Genomic DNA, 25310 nt, shown 5'->3' on the forward strand with positions numbered 1-25310 from the left:
TGAGCTTACAAAAGTAGGGGGAGCAGGGAAGAAGCCGAGAAAGGGCAATGAGGATGAGGGGAGGAGAAGACAACTTGTTGCATTTGACTTGCTTATCTTTCCCCAGGACTCACCATACAATTCAAGGTAATGTTAAAGAAACACTTAAAAAGCACTGGAATTATTGAGATGCACCACAAAGGCATATTTACAATCATTATGCCAGATGCTATTGGTACCTGACATCATGTTAAAATAACCCTTCTGATGAAAGGTTACCTTTAAGGCTTTTTCTTTGTGGTCCAAGTGAGATATACCGATTATTATTTAAAGAAAACCTACCGTGAGGAATCATCAGAAGTAGATCTGATGGTAGATTTCTCCTGCTGACTCTGCCCCAATATGTAATTTAATAATCCTGAAACCTAACCTAGATTGTTAAAAACTTTACTAAGAGGCGTGGATTAGCCTTAGCTCCCAGTACCCGACCAGACTAGTACACGCCCCAAAAGCCTCTTCAGTTAATTTATATATTACTAAAATAAAGTTTTTAACAAGTTTATTGCAGTACAGATTTAGACAAATGCAAACAGGAGGAATGTACCATCAGATCTCCTCCTGATGGTAGATTCTTCATGCTAGGTTACCTTTAACATCAGTACAGTACTAAGGAAAAAGGGACTTAGATTTTGTTTTTACTCTTTTTACAGTCCATTTAGGCTTCAGACAACCTAGGGAAGGGTGGGGGGGCTGAAAAAAGTTTAAAAAATTGCGATTGTTCATACAATCTATTTCAATACAAATTTGAAGTATTTTGCCAATATAACACTTTCCTATCACACAATCCTGGACACAGAGTGAAATAATACAGCAATCACCTACTCTGTATGGTTTAAGCTAGTGCAGAGAGCTGATTTACTCAAAACTGCTGTAAGCAGGAAGAAAGGCAGGAGTAAAAAAGGGACACATGAACATATTTCATTAATAAAATTTACTATTATCATATTGAACTATTGATTTATGCAATTTAAAAGAAAGTTAAGCTACACTTTAAATTTCCTCTACAATGACCGATGACTGGGAAACAGTAAAGAAACTTCATGAAAGCTTATAAAATACTACACAATGCTGGTTTTACATGTGGGGTATTTTTGTTTCCTACAAACTGCCTTTAACACATAAATCTAATTATTAATTAATGAACTTATTAATTATTGGGATGGTGAAGGAGTACTGCGAACATGGGATGCTTAATCCCCAGGATTTATGAGACTGTAACCCCTATTATTATCAAAAGAGAGAAATGTCATTGATTTCTGTACTGTCCATTATGTGGTGATGCATATGAGAACAAAGGTCCACAATTCCCTCATTTGTGCCATTGACTTCTGGGGCAATGAGTGCTATACTCTCCATCAGAATATTTGGGTATCAGTCATTTACATAATCACTCTAATCTTATAGGGGACTTTAAGACCCCGTTTTTGTGATTGATGGATGTTCCAGTGGTTGAAATCTCAGTGACCAGAAATGTATCATCTTGTGGATAGGGGGTTATTTTTCTGGTTAACCTCTGTTTATAGTAATACTCTGCTATGAGTAATTCAGCACACTAAAGTATGTCTATTTCCTCTCCTTTCCAGGTAGGAGAATTATATACTTCTCCCGATGACAAGTGTAAATCTTATACATGTGAGAAGATTGATGGACAGCCTGTTACACTTATAGCAAAGACGGACTGCCAATATAAGAGCTCGCTGGATTGTGAATCTGTAAGTAATTAAGGACCCAGCTCTATGATAAAACACATGTTCACTGATTTACTTCTTTATGATAATCTATATTAACCTTTATTTAGGGTGAAGAGTTTGTTCAGCCTCCTGACCAGTGCTGCGGACGGTGTGTCCAGAAATCTTGTGTTGTTGTAACATCAAATGGAGAAACTAAAATCTTGAACGTAAGTTAAAATATTTTCTGCTTCAATGTTCAGTTAAGTCACTAAAGGATCTTTGCATGTATTTATAAAAGTGTCATTCTCATGTACTCTGCTTCTAAAGGGAAACTGTCATCAGAAAGGTAATTTTTACATAATTTAAATAGGCTCCTTAGTGTTCAAACACCATATGGAAGGGTGAGGCCTGAAACAGAGCAAAAAAATGATTGCTCATACAAGCTACTGCAAATTTGTAGTATGTTGCCAATTTAACACTCTCCTAGCACAAAGTCCTGGACACAGAGTGATATGTAATAGAAATCTTAAAACAACAGGCCTGGAAGCATTGTCTGTCACTAAAACAGAAATCTGATTTACTCAAAACTGCTGAAAGCAGAAAAAACTTAGGGGTTTGAGGAACACAAGAAAATATTACATTTATAAAGGTATATCGCAAAGTTTAGTATTATCAATTGTAGCATTGGTTCATGCAATTTAAAAGAAAATTAAGCTACACATTAAGCTACATTCTTGGGAAACAGGAAAGGTACTTTGGGAAAGCTTATAAAATACTACACAATGCTGGTTTTACATTTGAGCCGTTTTGTTGATGGCAGACTAACTCTAACAGAGAATTATAATTAATTATTAATTCATTCATTAATTAGTACATATCCATACCTTTACCATAAGTTATAGGAATGGTGATCAGCAGGCCCATTTCTTCCACCGGCACTGCCAGAGATGGCCCCAGGCACAAACCAGTGGAAGAAACGGGGCTGCAGTGTGCTGGCTACCTGTAGACTGTGTGTGTGTGTGTGTGGGGGGGGGGCTGCATTGTGCGATTGTGAGATTTGAGATGATGTTTGTATTCTTACCATTTTGCGGACTGTGCGACCTATTATGTCATGTAAAGTGGCATAAAAGTGGCGTTTCAGGCATGTGGCCGCTATTTTCTATTATGTGGTTCACCCCGGGGAATACCCGTTTTTATATTTTGATAGATCAGGAAATTTCTGACGTGGTGATACCACGTTTTAGAGAACGTGGTTTATAAACTTTCTTTTAGTTTATATTTTACAATTTTTTTAGATCTTCTAGGGTACTTTAACTTTAGACGGTCTGATCGTTCCTACCATATACTGCAATACTGCTGTTTTTACACGATTTATTACAATGTGCAACAAATCTGCAGAAACCATACGGTTTACAAAGAGCTGAGGCTGCTAAGGCAACTGATCGCCACCCCCCAATGACGTCACAGGGAGCGACAATTAAAGCAAAGATGGTGGCACACACACGATCATGGTTGTTAGCAGTGGATGTTTGTAATATGCAGCGAATCCCATGTCTGTATGATGAGAGCTTACCTCCTGAGCCTTCTTTATACATGCTTAACAGCTCCACGTCGTGAAAGTACAGCATTGAGAGTTAAGAGGTTAATAAATTAGCAAAAATATCTACATTTCTGTTTTATTCTGTCAAGATGGGGTGCAGAGTATAATTTCATGAGCAAAAAAAAGAACTTTTTTGACCTTACCAATTGGCTGCAATGAAACAAAGCGTGAAAAAATTAAGGGATCTGTATATTTTCTGTACCCACTGTATACATATAAATCACTGTTATAATAATTCATAACAGGTACAATATTATAATTTGAAAGACATTGTACATTATAATTAAAGGGGGGGGGGGGGTCACTGTATATGTTAGAATTAATTTTGGAGAGCAATGTCTAAGGTGATGTAGTGGGATAGTGCATACAAAATATCTTATCGGAATAGTCCCTGAACGTTTCTTTGGGTCTCCACGGCCTGAGTAATCCTTAAAGTAGGAATGAAACATTCACCACGCTGTTATTTGCTATTTAGCGATTTTCCTTTATCAAAAATATATCAATTGTTTACAACACCTGTAAATATGAATATCAGTAAAATCACCAGCATACACCAAGTGTTAACAGTCTATTTCTTCTGTTCTTTAGGAAGGATCATCTTTTACCGATGACAAGTGTACATCTTATAAATGTGAGAAGTTGCAAGGACAACTGGCTACACTTATAGAAAAAGAGACCTGCCAACATAAGAGCTCAAAGGACTGTGCATCTGTACGTATCTGCTGACATTGCTCTGTGACTATACTTATGATCACTGATTTTCTTCTGTTATCTAATCTTTCTTAACTTTCTTAACAATTAGGGTGAAGAGTTTGTTCAACTTCCTGACCAGTGCTGCGGACAGTGCATCCAAACATCTTGTGCTGTTGTTTCACCTAGTGGGAAAACTGAAAGCTTGCCTGTATGTTAACATGTCTTTTTTTCTCTATTGTTCAGTTGTATAGGTATCTCATCAGATTAAACTAAAGTGTTTGTCCTTCCGGGTACTATTATGCAGAGGAGGGGCAGAATAGGTTAAACAAATATTGCTTACCTCCCATTTTTAACTAGAACCAATGTTCCATCACTTACTGGTTGTGGTAATGCCCCCTTACCACCGTGTAAACAGTTGGAGGCCAGCAATAGAATGGAGTCAATATAATGTTCTATTACGCTGGTCTTTTTTTCGAGTATGATGAAGACTGATGGCCCTACATTTTCAACACCCTTGCCATACCCCTTTTTTATAAGGTGGTTAGGGGATCAAAAAAACTTTCCATCATAGCTTGTGCCTTTTTCTACAAAGGTAATACATCCCAACCCACTGAGTCCATATAGGTCACTTATCCCTCATCATTTTTGGATGCCACTTTCAGTAATTTGGACTTAATTATTTCAGTGTAATTAGTAATATGTTTATAGCAGAAATCTGTCGGAATTTGCAACCAAGAAGTCTCAGAGGGTTTGGAGGCTAAACCCTGTCTTGGATGACAAGACAAAATGGCCATTGCCCCAGCAAAAGGATGTATCGCCTAAATTGTGTGAAAAGTACAGAAATATCTGGTGCAAACTATGCCTAGTAATAGGGGTTTAAATTACACTTAAGAGTTTTAAACTTCTCCAGATTGATCATCGATCATCAGACAGTTTGATAATTATTGCGTAGTTTGGGACTGTCTAAATACTAAATAGCTTAAGGACACTTTTGATAATCTGCCCAGCTTGTCTGTTTATTAAAAAAGAGATACACATATACTTGCTGCATTGTATATATAGACAGCACAGCATGTTGTATGAGCTTTATGATAGTTGCAAACAAATCCAGTCATTAGAAATTAGAGAAATAAAATTTGAGTATTGCAGGCTCCAGGATTTGATGAAGTACCACTGGTTCATAGACTAAATAAAACAGTTCTCTGCAGTCTGTATTAGGCTACATGTACACTGCCATTTTCACCCACGTCCGGAGCAAGTGGTTGAGCTTAATACAGGGGAGGGGGAGGAGCTCTCCTCACCCCTCCCCTCTGCATAGAAAGCCGGAGACCGCAATCTGGCAATCGGTAGGAAGCGACCAATCCCGGCCGGCGTGGCCGCCCGGCCAGATCAAGATGCGGTGAGACAAAGTGTGCTCATCTCATTGTGAACCGGTGCCATAGACCTCAAGATCACATGAGCTGTAGTGTGCATGTAGCCTCAGAGTTTGATTTGTGATCAGACATGTGCACAGCCATTCTATTAATGAAGGGTATACTGTAATCCTTGTGGTTTTGATCTGTGTGTGGGTTTTTTCATGGTAAACATATAAACCATTAAAATCAACAAAATGCACTTAGTCTTAATGGTCTATTTTAATTCTGGTTTACAGGAAGGACAATCTCTTACTTTCCCCAGTGACAAGTGTACATCATACAGATGTGAGAAGCTGGAAGGAAAGATTGTTACACTTAAAGAAAAAGAGACCTGTCAATATAACAGCTCAAAGGACTGTGCTAATGTAAATATAACTTGTTCTGTGTTAAAACCTATTACAGTGTTTTACTTTAGGCTATTGTAATCTTTATTGACTTTGATGTTTAGGGTTTAGAGTTTGTTCAACCTCCTGACCAGTGCTGCGGATACTGTGTCCAAAAAGCTTGTGTTGTTGTCTTACCAAATGGAGAAGTCCAAACCTTGATCGTAAGTTAATCTTTTTATTGTTGTTCTGGTGCTTATGTATGTTATGTTCTACTAAATAGGTGGCCTAACAGATACAAGTTTTGTATCAAGGAAACAGAATAGGCTAAACAAATGTAATAAACATCGCTTATCTCACTTATTTGTTCCATTCCTTTACCAAGTCAATGATTGATTTGTAAGCCTTGAGTGGTTACTTAATTGGCCACATACTTATAGGACTTTCTTTTTGACTGTTCATCTATTAATTTAAAGCCCCATTTTCTACAGAAATTGGCTGTGTCCACTGTGTAGTAGCTGTGCTGACTTACAAGCCCCATAGCTGTACAATAGATATATAGATGTTACATAAAATATATAATATTTTTTTTTAAATGTTGCTGGCGGTGGCTATGTTAGAGATTCACACATACTTTGTACATTGAAGTTGTAGACAGCACAGCCATATATATGTGCAATATGACTACAGTCAATTGACAGGAATATCATTAGTTACTGCAGTCTGCAGGATGTATTGCAGTATATGAGAAAAGGGAACCCTGGATCCCCCATGTGAGTACAACATTAGCGCACATTTCTGAACACTGATTTTATTCAATTCTATTGGAATAATACAATCTAGCATTTTGGTAACTATATGAGAAGTAACAGAGTTGTAGTCAGGTATGTGTTCTTTTCACATGGGGGTTTTAAAAACACTTGTTCTTTTGATCACGTTTGATTCTCAGTGACAAGAAAATTACATTCTAAGAATAGGGAATGTTATTTATTTGCCTGTAAGCCCTTTAAAGGATATCTACCATTTGTTTTTATGTATTGTGAATCAAACATACATTGAGGATGCTGTAGCTATACTAATGCAGAAACATATCTTGTTTAATCCCTGATCCGAGTGGTTTTACTCAAAAAAAAATTATAAAATTGAGGACCTTGGGAAAGCTGGGTGCCTACATAAACACATTAAACAGGGAGCTGTCTGTACTATCCAGACAGGACTAATCAAACTAAACTGGATGACGCGTAGACAGCAGCTGGGGGATGGTGTAGTGGTTGATTACTTCTTCCTGTGAGAGACAACACAATGATTACAGAGTTCTATGAAGCAGTGCATAATTGGGGTAACAGGAGAAGTGCCGGGCCAGCCACAGGACCGCCAGAGTCTCATTATCATAATTTTATAATAGTTTTTTCAACAAAAACAATTCAGGGATTAAACAAGATATGTTTCTGCATCAGTGTAGCTACAGCATTCTCAAGCTATGTTTGGTTCATGAAGCAAAAAAACATATGGTGGATTTCCTTTAAATATGAATAACAATGACATCATCAAAATTTAGTAATTCTTAAGGGTATAATCCTTTTGGGTTTCAGGAAGGAGAACCTTATTTCAGTCCGGATGATAAGTGTACATCTTATACATGTCAGAAATTGGAAAGACAGCTGGTTACACTTGTATCAAAAAAGATCTGCCAATATAACAGCGCACTGGACTGTAAAGATGTAAGTATATAAAGACCCTGCTCCATGACAATACTTAGGCGCAACGATTTAGTCCATCATGAAAATCTATATTCATTTTTATATTTAGGGTGAAGAATTTGTTGATCTTCCTGATCAGTGCTGCGGACAGTGCGTCAAAAAAGCTTGTGCTCTTTTGGGCCCGAATGGAGAAAAGAAAATCTTGACTGTATGTTAACATGTCTTGTGTTTCATTGTTGAGAAGGTGCTTGTTATGTTATAGTATTCTATAGGAGTGATTGGCAAGCACAATCAAATATTTTAGAAGAGGAGCAGAATAGGTGAAACCGAATACACAATCAAATTAGCATCGCTGTCCCTCTGTCACTCATTGGGTACACACAGGTCACTAATTCTGGTCTATTGTGTAGACACAGTCAGTGCCTGGATGTGCCCATTCATCCATTAAGTCTTTACCACTGGATTACAGTATTTTATACCATAGGTGATGAATGAGTGTATGCAAATGAGCCTGAGGGGCTCCAGGCTCCACTAACACATATGGAGCCTTTCAGGATCATTTGCATAAAGTCCTTCATCTTGGTGGTAGATGCCCTTTAAGTGATCAAGTCTTGTACATCGGCTAATGAATATATATATATATATATATATATATATATATATATATATATATATGCATACCACACAATTGCCCCTCGTAAAGCTATACCCAAATAGCACAGCAAATGCAAACAGTTATTTCCGGGCCCATTGACCACCCAATGAGTCTTACCTTTATAATCATGTGTTTCACGGCTGCTCCTGCGACCCATGTCCCGGGGCGCAGGCACACCTGTGTGCCTCCCTTTGCCCCATCATGCCAGCAGCAGCTTCTCTCATCTGTCCACAGTTTGGCAGTGGTCTGCTCCGTGCGCCCCAACCCCTAATGCGCGTATGCGCTGTCTCTCTAAGATTTAATGGGCCAGCGCCACTCATCAGCGTGCTAGCCCCTTAAATCTTGGAGAGAAAGCGCAAGGCCACCTTCCTTCATAAATATCCGGTCCCTTCCTGTGTTCCCTGACAAATTTTTGTGCCTCTGAGAGAGCTTCCCTTCTGTTATTCCTGCGATTACTGTTCCAGTTGTGACCTCGATTCCTGTTCCTGACTCTGATTCTCTGCCACCTTTTTCTGACCTTCTGCCTTGTCCCCGACTTCGCTCCTGTACCGGCTGTCCTGACCTCCTGCCTGACTACGACTCTGCCTCACGATTCTGTACCTCGCCTTGACCGCCAGAGAGAGCTAAAGCGCGCCTGTGTAGCAACCTGGCCGCAGCAAGTGCCTGCTTTGCGGCGGGCTCTGGGGAAAACCGGGTGCCACTTTGACTATGCTCCAAGGTGTCGGCTTACGTCCTCGCTCGCGGTGGTACAGTGGGTCCACTACCCCTGAATCCTGAAGCCACAATGTGGCTATTGACGCCATTTCTTAACTTCTCTTCAAAGCCCTAAAGGCTTCCTTAATAAGGGCTAATTAAAATGAAGTTTAAAAGATAGATGTTGGGGGTCAGCATGGTGTTTAACCTTTCCCAACTTGGGTTGGCTCCTAGGAGATGGATAGAGGAGGAGATCATTTGATGGCGGCGCCCAAAGAAACAACACCACACTTGTACTTGAATGTTAACTGTAGGGGTAGCGGCCACCTTGGTAAGCTATCCTCCTCAATGTGCTCTTCAGTGTGCTCCTCACATGCACTGCACTTTGCTGGTTGTACTAAGTCACTGGGCCTCTGCTTTGGCCTGGCTCCTGAGAGCCCTCCTCTTGTCTGGCACCTCTGTTCTTATAATTAGAAAGGAGCCCAGCGGATGGGGAATAAATGCTTTTTGTATATTTGTTGTAAACCCCTTTAAATATTAACAGCAGTAAAATCAGCAGAATACACTAACTCTTAAAGAAGACCTGTGACCAGAATTTTACCCCTCATACCAGTAATACCCCTCCCCTATCGCCTTAAATTATCTGCCACTGAGGCCGAGTACCTTAATCACAGAGGGGTTTTCAGAGTCATATTCTCAATAGAAGAATCATGTTTTCTCCAGGCTACCTGTGAACCCCCTCAATCTTTTGATTGACAGTTCAGTGCCACTTCAAATCTTGTTCTGTGCTGACACAGTGCTGAAAAAGTTTGGGAAGCAATTTTACTGGTGGGAGGAGATTTAAGCTGAGACACCTGCACTGGACTTTCAACCAAGTCACAGTAAGGGGAGAGGGGGGTGAGGGTTATTGTGCCTGTTCTTGATGACAGGATTCCTTTAACTGTTTATTTCTTTTGGTTTTCAGGAAGGACAATCTTATACACGACCAAATGATAAGTGTAAAACTTATACATGCAATAATTTGGATGGACAGATTGATATATTTGTAGAAATAGAGAACTGCCGATATACGAGTTCAGACAACTGTAAAGATGTAAGTATAAAATGACCTTCCTCTGTGATAAACCTAATGGTCAATGTTTTACTTCTTCATTCTAATCTATATTTACTTTTATATTTAGGGTGAAGAGTTTGTTCAACCTCCAGACCAGTGTTGTGGACAGTGCATCCAAAAATCTTGTGCTCTTGTAACACCGTTTGGAGAAGTGAAAATGTTGCCCGTAAGTTTTATTCATGTATTATATCCGAGTGGTTGTCCTACACTGTCAAATGTTATATAACAGTGGCATAATATAAAACATATAAACATATAAAATAAGTAATGCTTAATCCCATTTTTCCTGCACTTTCATATCTATACCACAGTACCGTGTTCACATTTAATGAAGCTTTTATGAGACAGTGGGGCTTATTTACTATAGGTCCCGCGGCCGGGTTTTCCAACTTTTCAGGGATCGCTCAGGGGATTGTGTCAGATGCGAATTTTGGTGCATCGTCGACTGCTTTTATGCAACAGAAATGGTGGGGCAGCCCGGCGAACGATCCAACGGATTTGGACTAAGCGCGGGATTTAACATTTAAATTTGTGTCGCAAGCCAAGCACTTACATGCACCGGGAAGAAGGTGAACTCCGGCGGACATGATCGGGGAAGCGACACAAGCAGGATGTGCAGTCCAGCAGACATTCCGGATTGGGGATCACGCAGGAACGGGTAAGTAAATGTGCCCCAATGAGTCAATGAGAAATATTGTTCAACCTATCAGGCTCTGATTTTATGGAGCATAAATACTTTTATTTTATGATTCACAAAATGTAATGGGCTTTCTAAAGTAGGTGGAGTTATCACGAAGATGACCGCCCCTGGAAACTACAAGTCCCATGATCCTTTAGTTCTTAGTAACTTCTCCTCCCTTTTATGCTCTGAGCCCAGTGATGATGTAACACGCTGTTCGGCTCTGTTACCATAGTAATGACAATAAGGCGTAGAGTGTTGAAAAAGGGGCACTATCCAAACTCCTTATTTATACAAGGTGCGAGTATATATGTCTCCAGACGTCACAGGAATAATATGCAAAAACATCCAGGTGGTGCTCAGAGTTCGTAGAAGAGGTACAATCAGCATAAGAAAGAAAAATAAGGATTGCGGCACTCACCGGTAAAACATCTTCTTTATTTCATCGCCTTTTCATACCCTTGCTCCTATCTCTATCCTGACTGGGCTACTATGTCAGACTTGTTTTACTTTGTGATTAAAAAAAGAAGATGTTTTATCGATGAGTGCCGCAATCCTTATTTTTCTTTTTTAGTAATGATGTGTAACTGCCATCACTGCACATTACCTCACTGGATTCAATCTATGTACTGTGCTCTGTGGGGACTGGGGAAGCGCAAAAAATGGGTCTCCGGGTGATAGGTTCCCAATAGAGATGAGCGAGCACTAAAATGCTCGGGTGCTCGTTACTCGAGCCGAACATTTCCAGATGCTCGAGTGCTCGTTTCGAGTAACGAGCCCCATTGAAGTCAATGGGAGACCCGAGCATTTTTCAAAGGGACCATGGTTCAGGAATAAAATGTGTTATTTAATTGAAAAATAATGTCTTCTGATAATTTGCAAACATCTGCGATCTATTCTTCACTGTTCCGCGCGTATATTATCTCCCGACAAGTTAGCAGATGTAAAGAACAGTGAAGAATAGAATAAAAACAGTGAACACAGTGAACACAGTGAACACAGGATCATTTAAGATAAAAACACAGTGCAGAACACAGTGCAGAATAGATTACAGATGTTCGGCACATCTGCTTACTTGTCGGGAGATACGCGCGGAACGGCGCGAACAAAATAGCATGTGAAGAACAATATATATGTGTGTGAAGAACACATTGCAGATGTTTAAATACATCTGCAATGTGTTCTTCACACATATATATTGTTCTTCACATGCTATTTTGTTCGCGCCGTTCCGCGCGTATCTCCCGACAAGTAAGCAGATGTGCCGAACATCTGTAATCTATTCTGCACTGTGTTCTGCACTGTGTTTTTATCTTAAATGATCCTGTGTTCACTGTTTTTATTCTATTCTTCATTGTTCTTCACTGTGTTTTTTTTAATTAAATGCTCGATCTCGAGCAGGGGAAATACTCGTCCGAGCAACGAGCCGTCTCGAGTACCCTAATGCTCGACCGAGCATCAAGCTCGGACGAGCATGTTCGCTCATCTCTAGTTCCCAATAAAAACTAAGATATTTCCTAGTTTATCATACCAAACAGCCCCTTCGTGGTCATTTTATATAAGGCCCCCCCTCACCCCTTATGGATTCATTAGATGCAGCCCCCATCACCCCCTTTCACCCCCATTCCTTATGTACAACTTTATGTGTGCCCCCCAAGCAGCTCTGGGCCCCGACACTTGCTCAGGTATGCCCAGTGCTGGTGCCGGTCCTGTGTTCTGCAACCAACCGACTACAGACAAAAATTGTGATTATCATACTACCTGCCCAGGCAGGTGCAGGACATGTGACTTGGACATTTGACCAGCGGCCATCTTCTGTCCGGTGTCTGCTCTGCAATGAGAAAATGAGTGTATGTCAGCATTTTTCTGCTAAGGGGAGCAAAATTTTAAATAACAAGTAATGACCTATTAGCTTATATTTTAAGGACCCATTTGTATATAAATAATGCTTATTCCTGGAATACCACTTACCTCAGACATAAGAGTCATACACTAATTGCCAACTGCCACAGCAGTAGCAGACAATGGCTCCTGTATATGGTGGTTAATAAGTGTATTTTGGAAAGCGAATTAAAATTTTGTCATGGTGTTCCGTGAGTCACAGAGAGCGGCTGTGCAAAATTTGGTGATGCTTAGCGGACATATATACATACATACACACACATACACTCAGCTTTATATATTAGATTTTTTTATAGAATTTGTTCAGATTTGCCGGTAATTTCTCCTGACTACAACATGTATGGCAGTGTTGTATGGGATGGAAAAAGGTGCTACATTTTATATACAGATCATCTAAGATATAGGAGCAGTGAAAACCCCCAAAGAGGAACCCAGTGTTGTTCTTTTAACCCTTTATTATATTTAATGAGCAGTATAGCAAACTGTTTAACCCATGGGTGTATTATAGAATTTGTTAACTTTGTAAGTAGACCTTTTATTTTTATTTACATATATTTTTAGGAAGTAAAACTTCATGGCCTAAATAATTTGTGAAGGGCTTTTATACCTCCATTTCAGTACCCAATATGTTGTGTCCCCAGTGTGACACTCTTAAAGTTCCAGTCCCTGGTTATTATGCTTTGTTTAGCCTATTTTTGGCACAGTTCCAGTATATAAGCTGTCCAGGGTACAATCCTGAACTACTTTGCGAATAATACCTGAGATTGGGTTACATTACGAGGGTCATTTCTAGTGCCTTTGTCCTCATAAACATTAAATCATGATGTAGTCTGTAGTCTGAATTAGGGAGTAAAATCAGCACAATACACAAAGTCTTAAAAGTTTATTTCTTCTGGGTTTCAGGAAGGAGAATCTTATACTTCCCCCAGTGATAAGTGTACATCTTATACTTGCGAGAAGATTAATGGACAACATCTTACACATGTAAAAAAAGAGGCCTGCCAATATAACAGCTCCCTGGATTGTAAAATTGTAAGTATACAGTGACCTTTAACTGTGATAAAACATATTTACACTGCTTTACTTCTTCATTCTAAACTTTATAAACATTTATATTTAGGATGAAGATTTTGTTCAAACTCCTGACCAGTGCTGTGGAAAATGTGTCCAAAAATCTTGTGTTGTTATTACACCCGCTGGAGAGACGAAAATCTTCACCGTACGTTAACATGCCTTTTGTTTCATTGTTGTTAAGGTGTTTAGGTATGTTATTATATTGTATGAAAGTGGATAAAAATGTGGAAAAACACTTTTCTGGCAAACAACCCCCTTTTCCTTATACCACCTCCATGACAAGTGACCAGTAGAGTGACCAACCCAGTGTGAACTATAGCCGCAAGCTACAGCAGAATTCTACATCAGGCAGGACATAGAATTCATTGGGTGTACAATATACTAAGAGATCAAAACTTTTAGTATATCTTGCGCATTATGTGCCTGCAAGAATTGTCAAGCTTGGCATCCAGTCTTGAATCCCTCAGTATTCTGTCCGCTTTGGTCTCTACAGCTGTATCAACCTCCCAGAAATTGAATACTTATCAATTATTAAGTTAATTTGCCCCTATCTAGCTACATAAAAAACTTCAAAATGTTTTTTGAAGTCCTTTGTACTGTACAGTTCCATTTTACAGACTTATCTTATCCCTAAATTAACAGTTCTCCCTGATGCCAATACCTTTTCTATCTGTTGAACACAGCCTGTGAATGTCATCAATATGAGATTGGTGGGGGTGTAACCTGCCCTCTAGTTATAGCTATGCATGCTTATGAAAGAATTAGCCCCCTTTAAAGTAGTGTAGATGTTAATTGTTACAAACAGTCTTTGTTACGAAAATAGTAGCTAAATATTTTTGTACTTTTAAAACTGTTACAAGGAATGGCCATGTTGGGGGTATATACCTCCTTCCTCCATTGTATGTATAGACAGTACAGCATAGTGTATGTGCTTTATGACTTTTGACAAAGAAATGTTATTAGTAGTGAGGAGTGAACCCAAACTGCAAAGTTGAGATCTGTACCAAATTCTACAGATTCGGTACCCATGGACCCAGAGCTCACACACTTGTAACTATTCGGGATCTGTGTCCGTGTTAGGGGAAAAAGCATCAAGCAGCTTTTAGCCCCTAGCAACGCAGGCTCATGATTGGCCGGACTGGACATATGACTCTGCAGTATAAGAGCAGGATTACACATCCAGATGCCAATACACATAGCTGATAGAGCTAAGGAGAGCTTCCTGCTCATAAAAGAGTCAGTCAGCAAGGTAGGGACTTCTTAAAAACCAGAAATTCTCAGGGCACCTAGGTGTATGGGAGAGGCTGCTGTTATTAGGGACAGGTGGATATTGGAAATAATTACCCTTATTAGCTACTCTGAAGATTAGTCTTAGGATGTTATAGTGAATATTGTTACTGCTTATAGAGGACAATACAGTAATACAGATAGGAATATTAGCATTTACTGCATCTGTAACATTGCCCTGACAGTACATGTTTCCCAGGGTTGGGAATTGCTTGTTGTAGTTGCGGCATAGCACCAGAATATATGTCATGGTGACTTGGTCCATAAAAACAAGCCTTACTATGCTCATCAGGGCCAGCAGGAAGATGCAAGAAGAGGGGGGCTGCAGCATAGTGCGTGGATTCGCCTGGGGCACTCCCAGTATGTGTGTGTTAATAGATCCATAAGGACAAGATGAAGGGGAGGACCATTGTGTTAGCAGCAGGCCAGGTATCACACGTGGAGACAGAAATCTTAAACAATAACTCATAGTCTCAGGGCCGGCTCCAGGTTTTAGTGGGCCCCTGGGCGACAGAGCCTTAGTGGGCCCCTCCGTGGGCCGCCTTCCAGTGGGCACACTCCCCCCCCTCCCCACACACTGACCACCCCCCCTCCCCTGCGGACACACTGACCACCCCCCTCCCCTGCGGACACACTGACACCCCCCCCTTCCACCTGCGGACACACTGACCCCCTCACCCCCCCCCCCCTGCAGACACACTGAACCCCCCCCCGCTGACACAATGACCCCCCTTCTCCCCTTGTATACACAGTGACCCCATCCCTCCCCCCGCGGACACACTGACCCCCCCTCTCCCCCTGTATACACACTGACCCAATCCCTCCCCCTGCGGACACACTGAAACCCCCCCCTCCGGGAAAGAAGTATTTTACCTGTCCTGGTTCCCCCGGCGCAGCACCTGCAGCTGTCTTCGGCCTGGGCCTCCCGTACGCGCCGGCTCTGAAGCCGGCACACGTGACCCGATGACGTCATCATGTGCGCCGGCTTCAGAGCCGTCGCATACCCTGCGGAGCACCGCATCGTGGGAACCGGGACAGGTGAGTTGTAGATTCTGCCTCTATGCTGCGCTCCCCACCAGCGCAGCATAGAGGCAGAAAAGTGATCGACCCGGATGGTGATCAATTGTACCAGTGTCTTATAGCGACACTGGTACAATTGGTCCGGGGGCCCGAGTGGGCCCCTCCAGTACCCCGGGGCCCCGGCACTTGCCCGGGTTGGCCGGGTGCTGGCGCCGGGCCTGCATAGTCTCTTTGTTGACATACAATCCAAAGCAGTAGCAGGTAACAGGCTGTAAACTTTCCGACCTGCAGGAACACATAAGACGGTGGATTGGTTGACTGCGGATCTGAAATTTGGAGCATATCTCAGCTCTACTCCAGTGGTCCGGAGGTTGGCTAGTAGGTGCCCAAATTAGCTGTGCTGTTTGGACAGCAAGTTGGCAGTCTCCATGGCATTAGCACACAGAGACGCAGGTTTAGCAGAAAGACAGAGAGAGTACTCTACACTGAGTAACTTGGAGTCTTGGAATAAGATCCCATTTATAAACTATTGCAGGGCTAATTCTAAAGTATGTTGAGCCTGAACCAATTACCAGCCTGGGTTGAGAAGATAACAAAGATTGCAACATTGACATCAACATTACATGTTATTAATACATTCCGGACATAGTTGGCAGCAAAGGATAACTAATGGGGAACTCCAGAATAACATTGGTAGTATTCCAATAAAATAAACATGGAAAGCTGGCCAAACTTCCTCCTGCTGACGAGGAGGCTAACTGTAGTTAACTTTTGTAATGACCTGTTAAGTGGGACATAACACAGCATGCAACAAGATCTTGAAGGTCCTATCTGTAAAGTTTTCAGCTCCAGAAAAATCATCAATTATACTTTGGTTGTAAAGATTCTCTTAAAAGTGCTGTTGTCCATTAATGTTGCACACTCATACATACATCATAAAAGTGTTATTGTCTATTAATATTGCGCACTCATATGTGCATCATAAAAGTGCTGCTGTCCGTTAATATTGGACACTGATACATACATCATAAAAGTGCTTTTGTCTGTTAATATACCTAAGAAAGTGTGCACACAACAGGGGTGCAAAGAAGTCCTACAATATAGTCACAAACAACCAGAACAGGGACACAATTGCACTCTGCACACCCAATAAACTGAAATAATTTTTTTAGTTCATAGCCACCCAACAAACACATTAAAATGCATATATTCCCCTTCATATAGTAGTTATATATATATATATATATAGTTATAACCATATAAAGAGATGCATGTCAGATTACAAAAAAGGAGGCTGACCCGTAATTGAAAAAATGGCTCTGTCCTAAAGAGGTTAACCACAATGAGGTAGAGCATGGAGTTTTCCCATTGCTTCTTTTAATGCAGAGAGAATAATTAACTGGGTCTGAACACCCAGAGGGTATTTAACCGCTGTGAAATATTATTAAATTATATTTTTCAATATTTCTTTGTTTATTTTTTATAATAATATTATTATTTCAAGTACTTTCCCTAACCCATTATGGGCAGGGCAACTTCCCTGTTATTTCCACCATTTCCAGCCCTCTAGCCCTTACTAGCCTCATTTTACAGCCATTTTTGGGTGTTAAAATCCAGGTCCGCATTAACTTCAATGAGCTTCATGTTCGAGTTATAGTTCGGTCCAAAGTCTGGGTCTCAGACCGAAAATTTTTTTTTGCGAAAATCAAACAAAACCTGTGAAACCCGAATTTAAACCAACCTGCTCCTGAGTGTAGTACATGAGAAAAAGGGGTCACTGAATCCCTCATGTGAGTAGAACATTGGCGCATATTCTGACCACTGCTCCATTGACTTCTACAAGACTGACAGAATGTGGTACTTGACAGTCTCCATCAGTAGAAAACTGAGTGGTGGTCAGGAACATGCACCACCACACTATACACATATTTACCATATTTTTCTAGTGTGAAAATGCCTTTAACATTGATTAACAGTAAAATCAGTGGAATACACTAAATCTTAACAGTCTATGTCTTCTGGTTTTTAGGAAGGACAATCTTATACTCCCCCAGGTGATATCTGTGCATCTTATTTATGTGAGAAGTTGGACGGACAGATTGTTACACTTTTATCAAAAGAAATCTGCCAATATAAGAGCTCAAATGACTGCAAACCAGTAAGTATACAATGACCCTGCTTTGTAGTAATACTCATGGTCACTGATTTTCTTCTTTATTACATTCTATATTAACCTTTCTATTTAGGATGAAGGGTTCATTCAACCTCCGGACCAATGCTGCGGACGGTGCGTCCAGAATTCTTGTGTTGTTATGACACCGAATGGAGAAACTACACTCCTGTTGGTATGTTATCACTTCTTTTGTTTTATTGTTCTTAAGCTGCTTAGGTTTTTTATCATATTCTGTTAAATTGTACGCATCGGTTAAAAGATAAAATACGCCTTGCTTATCTTATTGGTTTCCCTCTGTTGCTTACTGAGTTAACAAATGTTTCTGGTTAATTGCTGATGCAGTTAATTCCTAGAAATAGCAATTCATTGAACAACTGGGGCAAATTTATGAGGGCTTGAAAAAGTCACAATTTCCAGTGCACGGGAAAGAATTGCAACTATTTACCCTCTTACCCCAATTCCATGTTAAGAGGGTGTGGAGGGATGTGAAGGGAGGGTATTTGGCCACCGTGGGCATTTCTGGTCCACCCCTGTACATTACCTTTAACCTTTGCTAAGAACTGGACAATTTCCTGCGAATATAGACAGAAGAGGTTATTTATCATAGGTTTCCATGGGTTTTTTGTCTAAAAAAGTCTAAAAACAAGTTGTGTTGAGGTACTTTGGAACTTTTCCTGCTAAAAAGTCTCATAGGACTATTTATACCTCTTAATTAATCTGGCATACACATAGAACTACTGCTAGTGCAACACCATGCAAAGCCAGATTCATGGCTTGGGAATTTTGCCAATACAGTAGTCCCATAAAAAGTCTCATCGTTACTCCAGTCCAATGCTGGTGTCCCAACTGTCCCAAGGTGCCTGCCTAATGATAAATAAGCCCCAAAGTGGCATATGGCGTGTCTTTGGAGCACTTGTGGTGTATTTTGCACATCTCATTTATTATAAAGGCTTGGGCATGTTGATTAATATGATGTCATTTTGGCATACACATTCATACTGGGACTAGATTTGTGTCTTATTGACTTTGAAGTTACAAAAAAAGTTGCTATCAGTCCGTGGAAGTTGCACTTCATAAATTTGTCTACCACTTCTGGATTCACAAGACAAATTGTTAGTTATCTGAAGTAAAAATTGGAATCAGTTTGCTCACTCTAAAACAGTGATGGCTAAACTATGGCACTGGTGCCAGAGGTGGCACTCAGAGCCCTTTCTGTGGGCACTCAGGCCATCACCAGAGAGGACTTCAGGTATATTCCTGCAGTCCCAGACAGCCCAGGACTTGCTGTGCACAGATGTATTTTAAAGTGACAGCTCTACCTGGGACTATTTTCTGCTTTATTGGTGTCCTCAGGGGCTGCTATCAATGAAAACTGTGACAGAGAAGGGAGTATAAATCACAAATTACATTTCTGTGTTGGCACTTTGTGATAAATAAGCGGGTCATTGTTGTAGTTTGGGCACTCGGCCTCTAAAAGGTTTGCCATTACTACTCTAAAACATGTAAAAAAAAAGTTTTAGGCTGGGGGGCTTGCCAGTTTAGGTGGTAGGTAGAATAAACATTATAAGAATGATTGTATAGTCTAAATGGTTATATACCCTACAACACGCTTCGCTTCAGGCCCCACTCTATTTTAAACATTCAACAATCGTCTTACTTCATTATGGCAGGTCTAGAGCTAAATTAAAACTTTGCAACCTTAAAATTCCCCAAGCATGCTGAGCCATCGCTCCTAGATCAAATATTCCATGTCTTCCCAATTCCAATTCTCAAACTATCCTCTAATAGGGGTCTGCTGTCTTAGGGACCTCTGTGGTCTAGTTTCTGTATTATTATAGTGTGTACGGAAAGACCCCTTTATATTTTTCACTCTTTTAAAAAAATTTTTAAATTATGTACATTTTAATTATGTACTCGTGGTTGAGGACAGGCAGGAGGTCGAGACAGGCTGCACAGGATCAGAGTCAGGAATGTAGCGTTAGGTCAGGACAGGCAGCACAGGATCAGAGTCAGGAACGGAATCGAGGTCACAACGGGAAATCAGGATAATAACAAAGGTTATGGAACAAAGCTTTCTCTTAGGCATAGAAGCACAAACATCCTGCAGGGATCACAGGAAGAGGTTGAGCATTTATAGGTTGTCAGGTGGCCAGTGGCAATTAGCGGTGCGCTGGCCCGGTGCGCATGCACCCTAAGAAGGGGGGACAAGTGTGCTGAGGCAAGGAGATTGTCGCTGGAGCGCAAGTGAGGCTGCTGGCGTGAGGGGGGACACGAAGGCACAAGGGTGCGCCTGCGACCAGGAACATGCGTCACAGGAGCAACCGTGACATTCAAGAATACTATAATGAGGCCACATGTCTCTTCTCTCATGTAGTGGGTATAACTGTCCCCTCTTCTGTAGAGGATGCCATTTAGTAACATCATTTGGAATCTTTGTTGTTTGCCCAAAACACAATAACAGTACATTGGATATTTTTGATGAACCCAAAACATATATATAACAATAAAATACAGTACAATACATAGAGTGTTACAAGTTTTCCTTCTGTTTTTTAGGTAGGACGATCTTACACTCCTCCCGATGATAATTGTACAACTTATATATGCGATAAGTTGGAAGGACAGATTGTTACATTTATAGAAAAAGAGAATTGCAAATATAAGAGCTATAAGGACTGTAAAGAGGTAAGTATAAAATGACCCTGCTCTGTGATAATACTCATGTCCCCTGATTAAATCTTTAGTCTCATCTATAGTAACCTTTATATTTAGGGTCAAGACTTTGATATGCCTGATGGCCAGTGCTGCGGACAGTGCATCCAAAAATCTTGTGTTGTGGTTAAACCCAATGGAGAAAGTTTAATTTTGGTGGTATGTTTGTTTTGTGAAAACCTCTTTCAGTACCAGTGAAATTAGAAGAATACAGAAAGTCTTCATAGTGTATATGTTCTGGTTATTAGGGAGGAGAAACTTTGGAAACTGACAAGTGTACATCTTATAATTGTGAGCGTATGGATGGACAGCTCATGGCGGGGGTAAAAAAAGAAGTTTGCCAGTATGAGAGCTCAAAGGATTGTAAAAATGTAAGTACATAATGACCCTGTTCCCTGATAATGCATATAGTAGCTGATGTGTTTTTTTTTAAGAGTATATTTTTCCTTTTTACTAGACATAAATATTGCAATCAAATACATAAATATTGCAACCAAATATAAAATGGCAAAAGTGTAAAACAAGAAGAAAAACTCATATTATAAATAATCTACATTTTACTGGCTGCAATCTTAGTTAAAAATCCAGTAATACAGAATTATTTATTTTTTGTATTAATTTATTTTTTCTTTTATCCCCCCTTAAACCTAATCCGGTTTAATCCGATAGATTTAAAAAAAAGTATTTTTCCAAATTTACCTCTCTCACTCTTCCACACATAGGTGATGTTCCACATCAAAATGTCTTAATTGTAAAATAAATTATTTTAAGGGTTAACAAGCTTTAATATGATACCAAAACATGAAAAAAATGTTTAAAATGGTTTTCATTTGAATCACTGGCAATACAATTTAGCAAATGTTTCCATTCAAAGAGTTTTATTGAATAACAAACTGGAATAAAGCTAAAACAAAGGCATGGCAGTAGTATGACAACAATAGAGATACCTTTTGGGGCAAGATGAGATCAATAGCCATATAAGAGTATTGCATACAAAAGAAGTGCAAAAACAATACAGAATGAGGCATTGAGTTGTATAGTCATTCTTATAACATAAGATCGGTAAAGAATGAGAGATCAAAAGAGAAAACTTTCTAGGAAATCAGAATAGGAGAGGAAGCATAAGAATAGGCATGGGGGGAAAAGAGAGGTGAGGGGGAGGGATCAGTCAGAGGCACACAACAATGTTGGAGAGGGTCCACAAAGTCCACAGCAACATTTAATCCTGGGGGCACAGAATGCAGGAGAGGACAGGAATTACTGCCAATGGAGCCATGAGTTAGAGATACAGGCGTGATCTGCAGGGGATTGTGCAATGAGTTCCTCCATCCTGTGTCTGCCAGCCACTCAGACACTCGAATCACTGTATTGACAGCTTAAAGAAGTGTGAGAGATTTCTTATAATTAGGGGCCAGCATGTCAAACATGAATAAAAGGGTTGCTTCATGGGTGTAAAGGATTAGTGTACTCTTATACAAGTAAGGACCATGGACTATAAATTACTTAGTTGCAGACAGGACTACCAGAGGTGAACAAGGTGCCCCCTATAGAGCAATATAGCAAATTTTGTGATTAGTGATTATTACACAATAGGCACTGTGTAGATAAGTATAAAAGAATGCCAGAAGGGATTTTACCAAGATAGCACGTACTGAATAACAAAACTCATAGCAAAGGAGCTGAGGAGTAGTTACCAGGATGCAGGGGGAACAGTATTTCTCTAGGACCTTTAGTGATGTAAAAAGCATGTGATCAGTCAGATCAGGTCTCTCGTGCTGCCAGATAGGACTAAGTTACTCTGGGGGGCATATCTTTGACTGCTGGCTATTCTGGAGGGCATCTCTGAGACTATTGGATACTCTGTGGGGCATCTCTGTGACTACTGGCTACACTGTGGGACATGTCTGTGACTGCTGGCTACTCTGGAGGGCATCTCTGTGACTATTGGCTACTCTAAGGGGCATCTCTGTGTTTACTGGATACTCTGTGGGGCATCTCTTTGACTACTGGATACTCTGGGGACATCTATGTGACTACTGGCTACTCCAGGGTGCATCTCTGACTGCTAGCTATTCTGTGGGGCATCTTTGTGACTACTGGCTACTCTGTGGGGCATTTCTGTGACTGCTGACTACTTTAGGGGCAGCTCTGTGACTTCTGGATACTCCAGGGGGTATCTCTTACTGCTGTCTATTCTGTGGGGCATCTTTGTGACTACTGGGTAATCTGTGGGGCATCTCTGTGACTGCTGACTACTCTGGGGGGGGGGGCATCTCTGTGACTTCTGGATACTCTGTGGGTCTTCTCCTTGACTACTGGCTACTCTGGGGTTATCACTGTGACTACTGTCTACTCTGGGGGCATTTCTATGACTACTGGCTGCTCTAGCGGGCATCTTTGTGACTGCTGGCCACTCTGTGCGGCATCTCTATGACTACTGGCTACTCTGTGGGGCATGTCTGTGACTGCTGGCTACTCTGGGGGGGGGGCATGTCTGTGAATACTGGCTACTCTGTGGGCATCTCTGTGAATGCTGTCTACTCTTGGTGGTATCTCTGTGACTACTGGCTACTCTAGGTGAGGACATCTCTTTGACTACTGGATACTCTGGGGGCATCTCTGTGACTGCTGGCTACTCTGTGGGACACCTCTTGGACTACTGGCTAATCTGTGGGGCATGTCTGTGACTGATGTCTACTCTTGGTGGCATCTCTATGACTACTGGCAACTCTGTGGGGAATTTTTTGACTACTGGATACTCTGGGGGCATCTCTGTGACTGCTGGCTACTCTGTGGGGCACCTCCGTGACTACTGGCTATTCGGTGGGGCATCTCTGTGAATGCTTTCTACTCTTGGTGGCATCTCTGTGACTACTGACTACTCTGGGGGGGGCATCTCTGTCACTACTGGATACTCTGTGGGGAATCTCTTTGACTACTTGATACTCTGGCGGCATCTCTGTGACTGTTGGCTACTCTGTGGGGCACCTCTATGACTACTGACTACTCTGTGGGGCATCTCTGTGACTGCTTTCTACTCTTGGTGGCATCTCTGTGACTACTGGATACTCTGTGGGGAATCTCTTTGACTACTGGATACTCTTGGGGAATCTCTGTGACTACTGGCTACTCTGTAGGCATGTCTGTGACTGTTGGCTAATCTGGATATCACGGGTGTCCCTGCAATCCACAACTCGGATCATAGGCACACCGCTGCCCCTGTCCGTGATGGCGCCCGTCCTGGCCCTCACTTACCTCTCCACACTCCTGCTTCTGGGTCTGCAGGTCCATGCACTATCCCCGCTCCCTAGGGCGCTGATTGGCACTGGCCACTTCCGGGTTTGCATTTAAACCGGTGGCTCTCATCTATACCCGCCAGATCTTTGAGCTCACTGCCTTAGAGAAAGCTTCCATTGCGTTCCCTGTTCCTGTTCCCGTCTCCATTCCTGTATCAATCTCCAGTTGTGACCTTGGATTTGACCTCTGACCTTGCATCTCTGCCACCAACCATGACTGTGTACCTGTGCTTGACTCCAAGACTGCCTGCTGAGTTTGTACTTCGACCTTGGCGTCCACCGAAGGCTAGTCGCATCTGTGGAACAACCTGGTGGCACCGAGCCACAGCAAGACCATCCTGCTTTGCGGCGGGCTCTGGTGAAGCCCGGGTGGTGGCAAGTGTCATCTCCCGTGGTGGTCGAGGGGGTTCACTGACCCGAGCCCTGACACTGGAGGGCATGTCTTTGACTACTCTGGGGGCATCTCTGTGACTGCTGGCTACTCTTGGGGCATCTCTTTGACTACTGGCTACTCTTGGGGTATCTCTGTGACTCCTAGCTCCTTGGGATCACTGTGTGTTTTTGTGTCTGCTGGCTACTCTGTGGGGGCATCTCTACGACATTTTGGTATTATGAGGGGGGGACCCTGTAACTTCTAGATACACTGTGGGGCATCCCAATTCTGACCGCCATGGAAGTGGAATCTTTGTACACAAACATTCCCCACAAAGATTAAATAGCAGCATGTCGGGCACACATGGAGACACAGAGGATCTGTACCTACAGTGTATGGGAACATCAACTGGTTCAAGGTGTGGACCATAGTATGCAAATCTTTTTATAGCTGAACTGGAAGGTGCTTACATATCTACATGCACCACAAAATCCATGATATACCTCCTTTACATTGATGATATTCTGATCATCTGGACTGCAGGTAAGTAGACCCTGCTTCAATTCCATGAGGGTTACAATAACTTTCACCCCGCTATCAATCTGAACTATAGCTATTCAGATAACTATATGCACCTTCTAAATACCACCAAACAAATTAAAAACCGCCGCTTAACCACAACAATATACCACAAATCAACAAACCGAACAGCCTACCTGAGAAATTACAGCTTCCACCCCATTCAGCTAAGCTCAGAATTTCTACAGTTGGGCTACCAACCAACAGGGATTGACAACCAAATAAGCAAAGCAGCAGCCATCAACAAAGACAGGTTACTCACATATAAGGAGATTCAATAGGAGGCCTGAGAACCCCTAGTAGTCACCTACGG

At 41.4% G+C, this 25310-nt stretch overlaps 1 protein-coding gene across 1 annotated transcript in view; it reads left to right on the forward strand.

The window, feature by feature from the left end:
* Window positions 1–25310, forward strand: part of LOC140070235 (uncharacterized) — a 178631-nt gene that overhangs the window by 115898 nt on the left and 37423 nt on the right. Inside the window, exons 27-43 of the mRNA XM_072116590.1 lie at window positions 1623–1751; window positions 1838–1936; window positions 3898–4020; window positions 4112–4210; window positions 5654–5782; window positions 5866–5964; window positions 7333–7461; window positions 7550–7648; window positions 9753–9881; window positions 9970–10068; window positions 13387–13515; window positions 13604–13702; window positions 17894–18022; window positions 18111–18209; window positions 20594–20722; window positions 20810–20908; window positions 20998–21120. Of these exons, the coding sequence (XP_071972691.1) occupies window positions 1623–1751; window positions 1838–1936; window positions 3898–4020; window positions 4112–4210; window positions 5654–5782; window positions 5866–5964; window positions 7333–7461; window positions 7550–7648; window positions 9753–9881; window positions 9970–10068; window positions 13387–13515; window positions 13604–13702; window positions 17894–18022; window positions 18111–18209; window positions 20594–20722; window positions 20810–20908; window positions 20998–21120 (1941 nt within the window). The remainder of the gene's footprint in view (window positions 1–1622; window positions 1752–1837; window positions 1937–3897; window positions 4021–4111; window positions 4211–5653; window positions 5783–5865; window positions 5965–7332; window positions 7462–7549; window positions 7649–9752; window positions 9882–9969; window positions 10069–13386; window positions 13516–13603; window positions 13703–17893; window positions 18023–18110; window positions 18210–20593; window positions 20723–20809; window positions 20909–20997; window positions 21121–25310) is intronic.

This window comes from Engystomops pustulosus, chromosome 7 (genome assembly GCF_040894005.1).
Source record: "Engystomops pustulosus chromosome 7, aEngPut4.maternal, whole genome shotgun sequence".
NCBI lineage: Eukaryota > Metazoa > Chordata > Amphibia > Anura > Leptodactylidae > Engystomops > Engystomops pustulosus.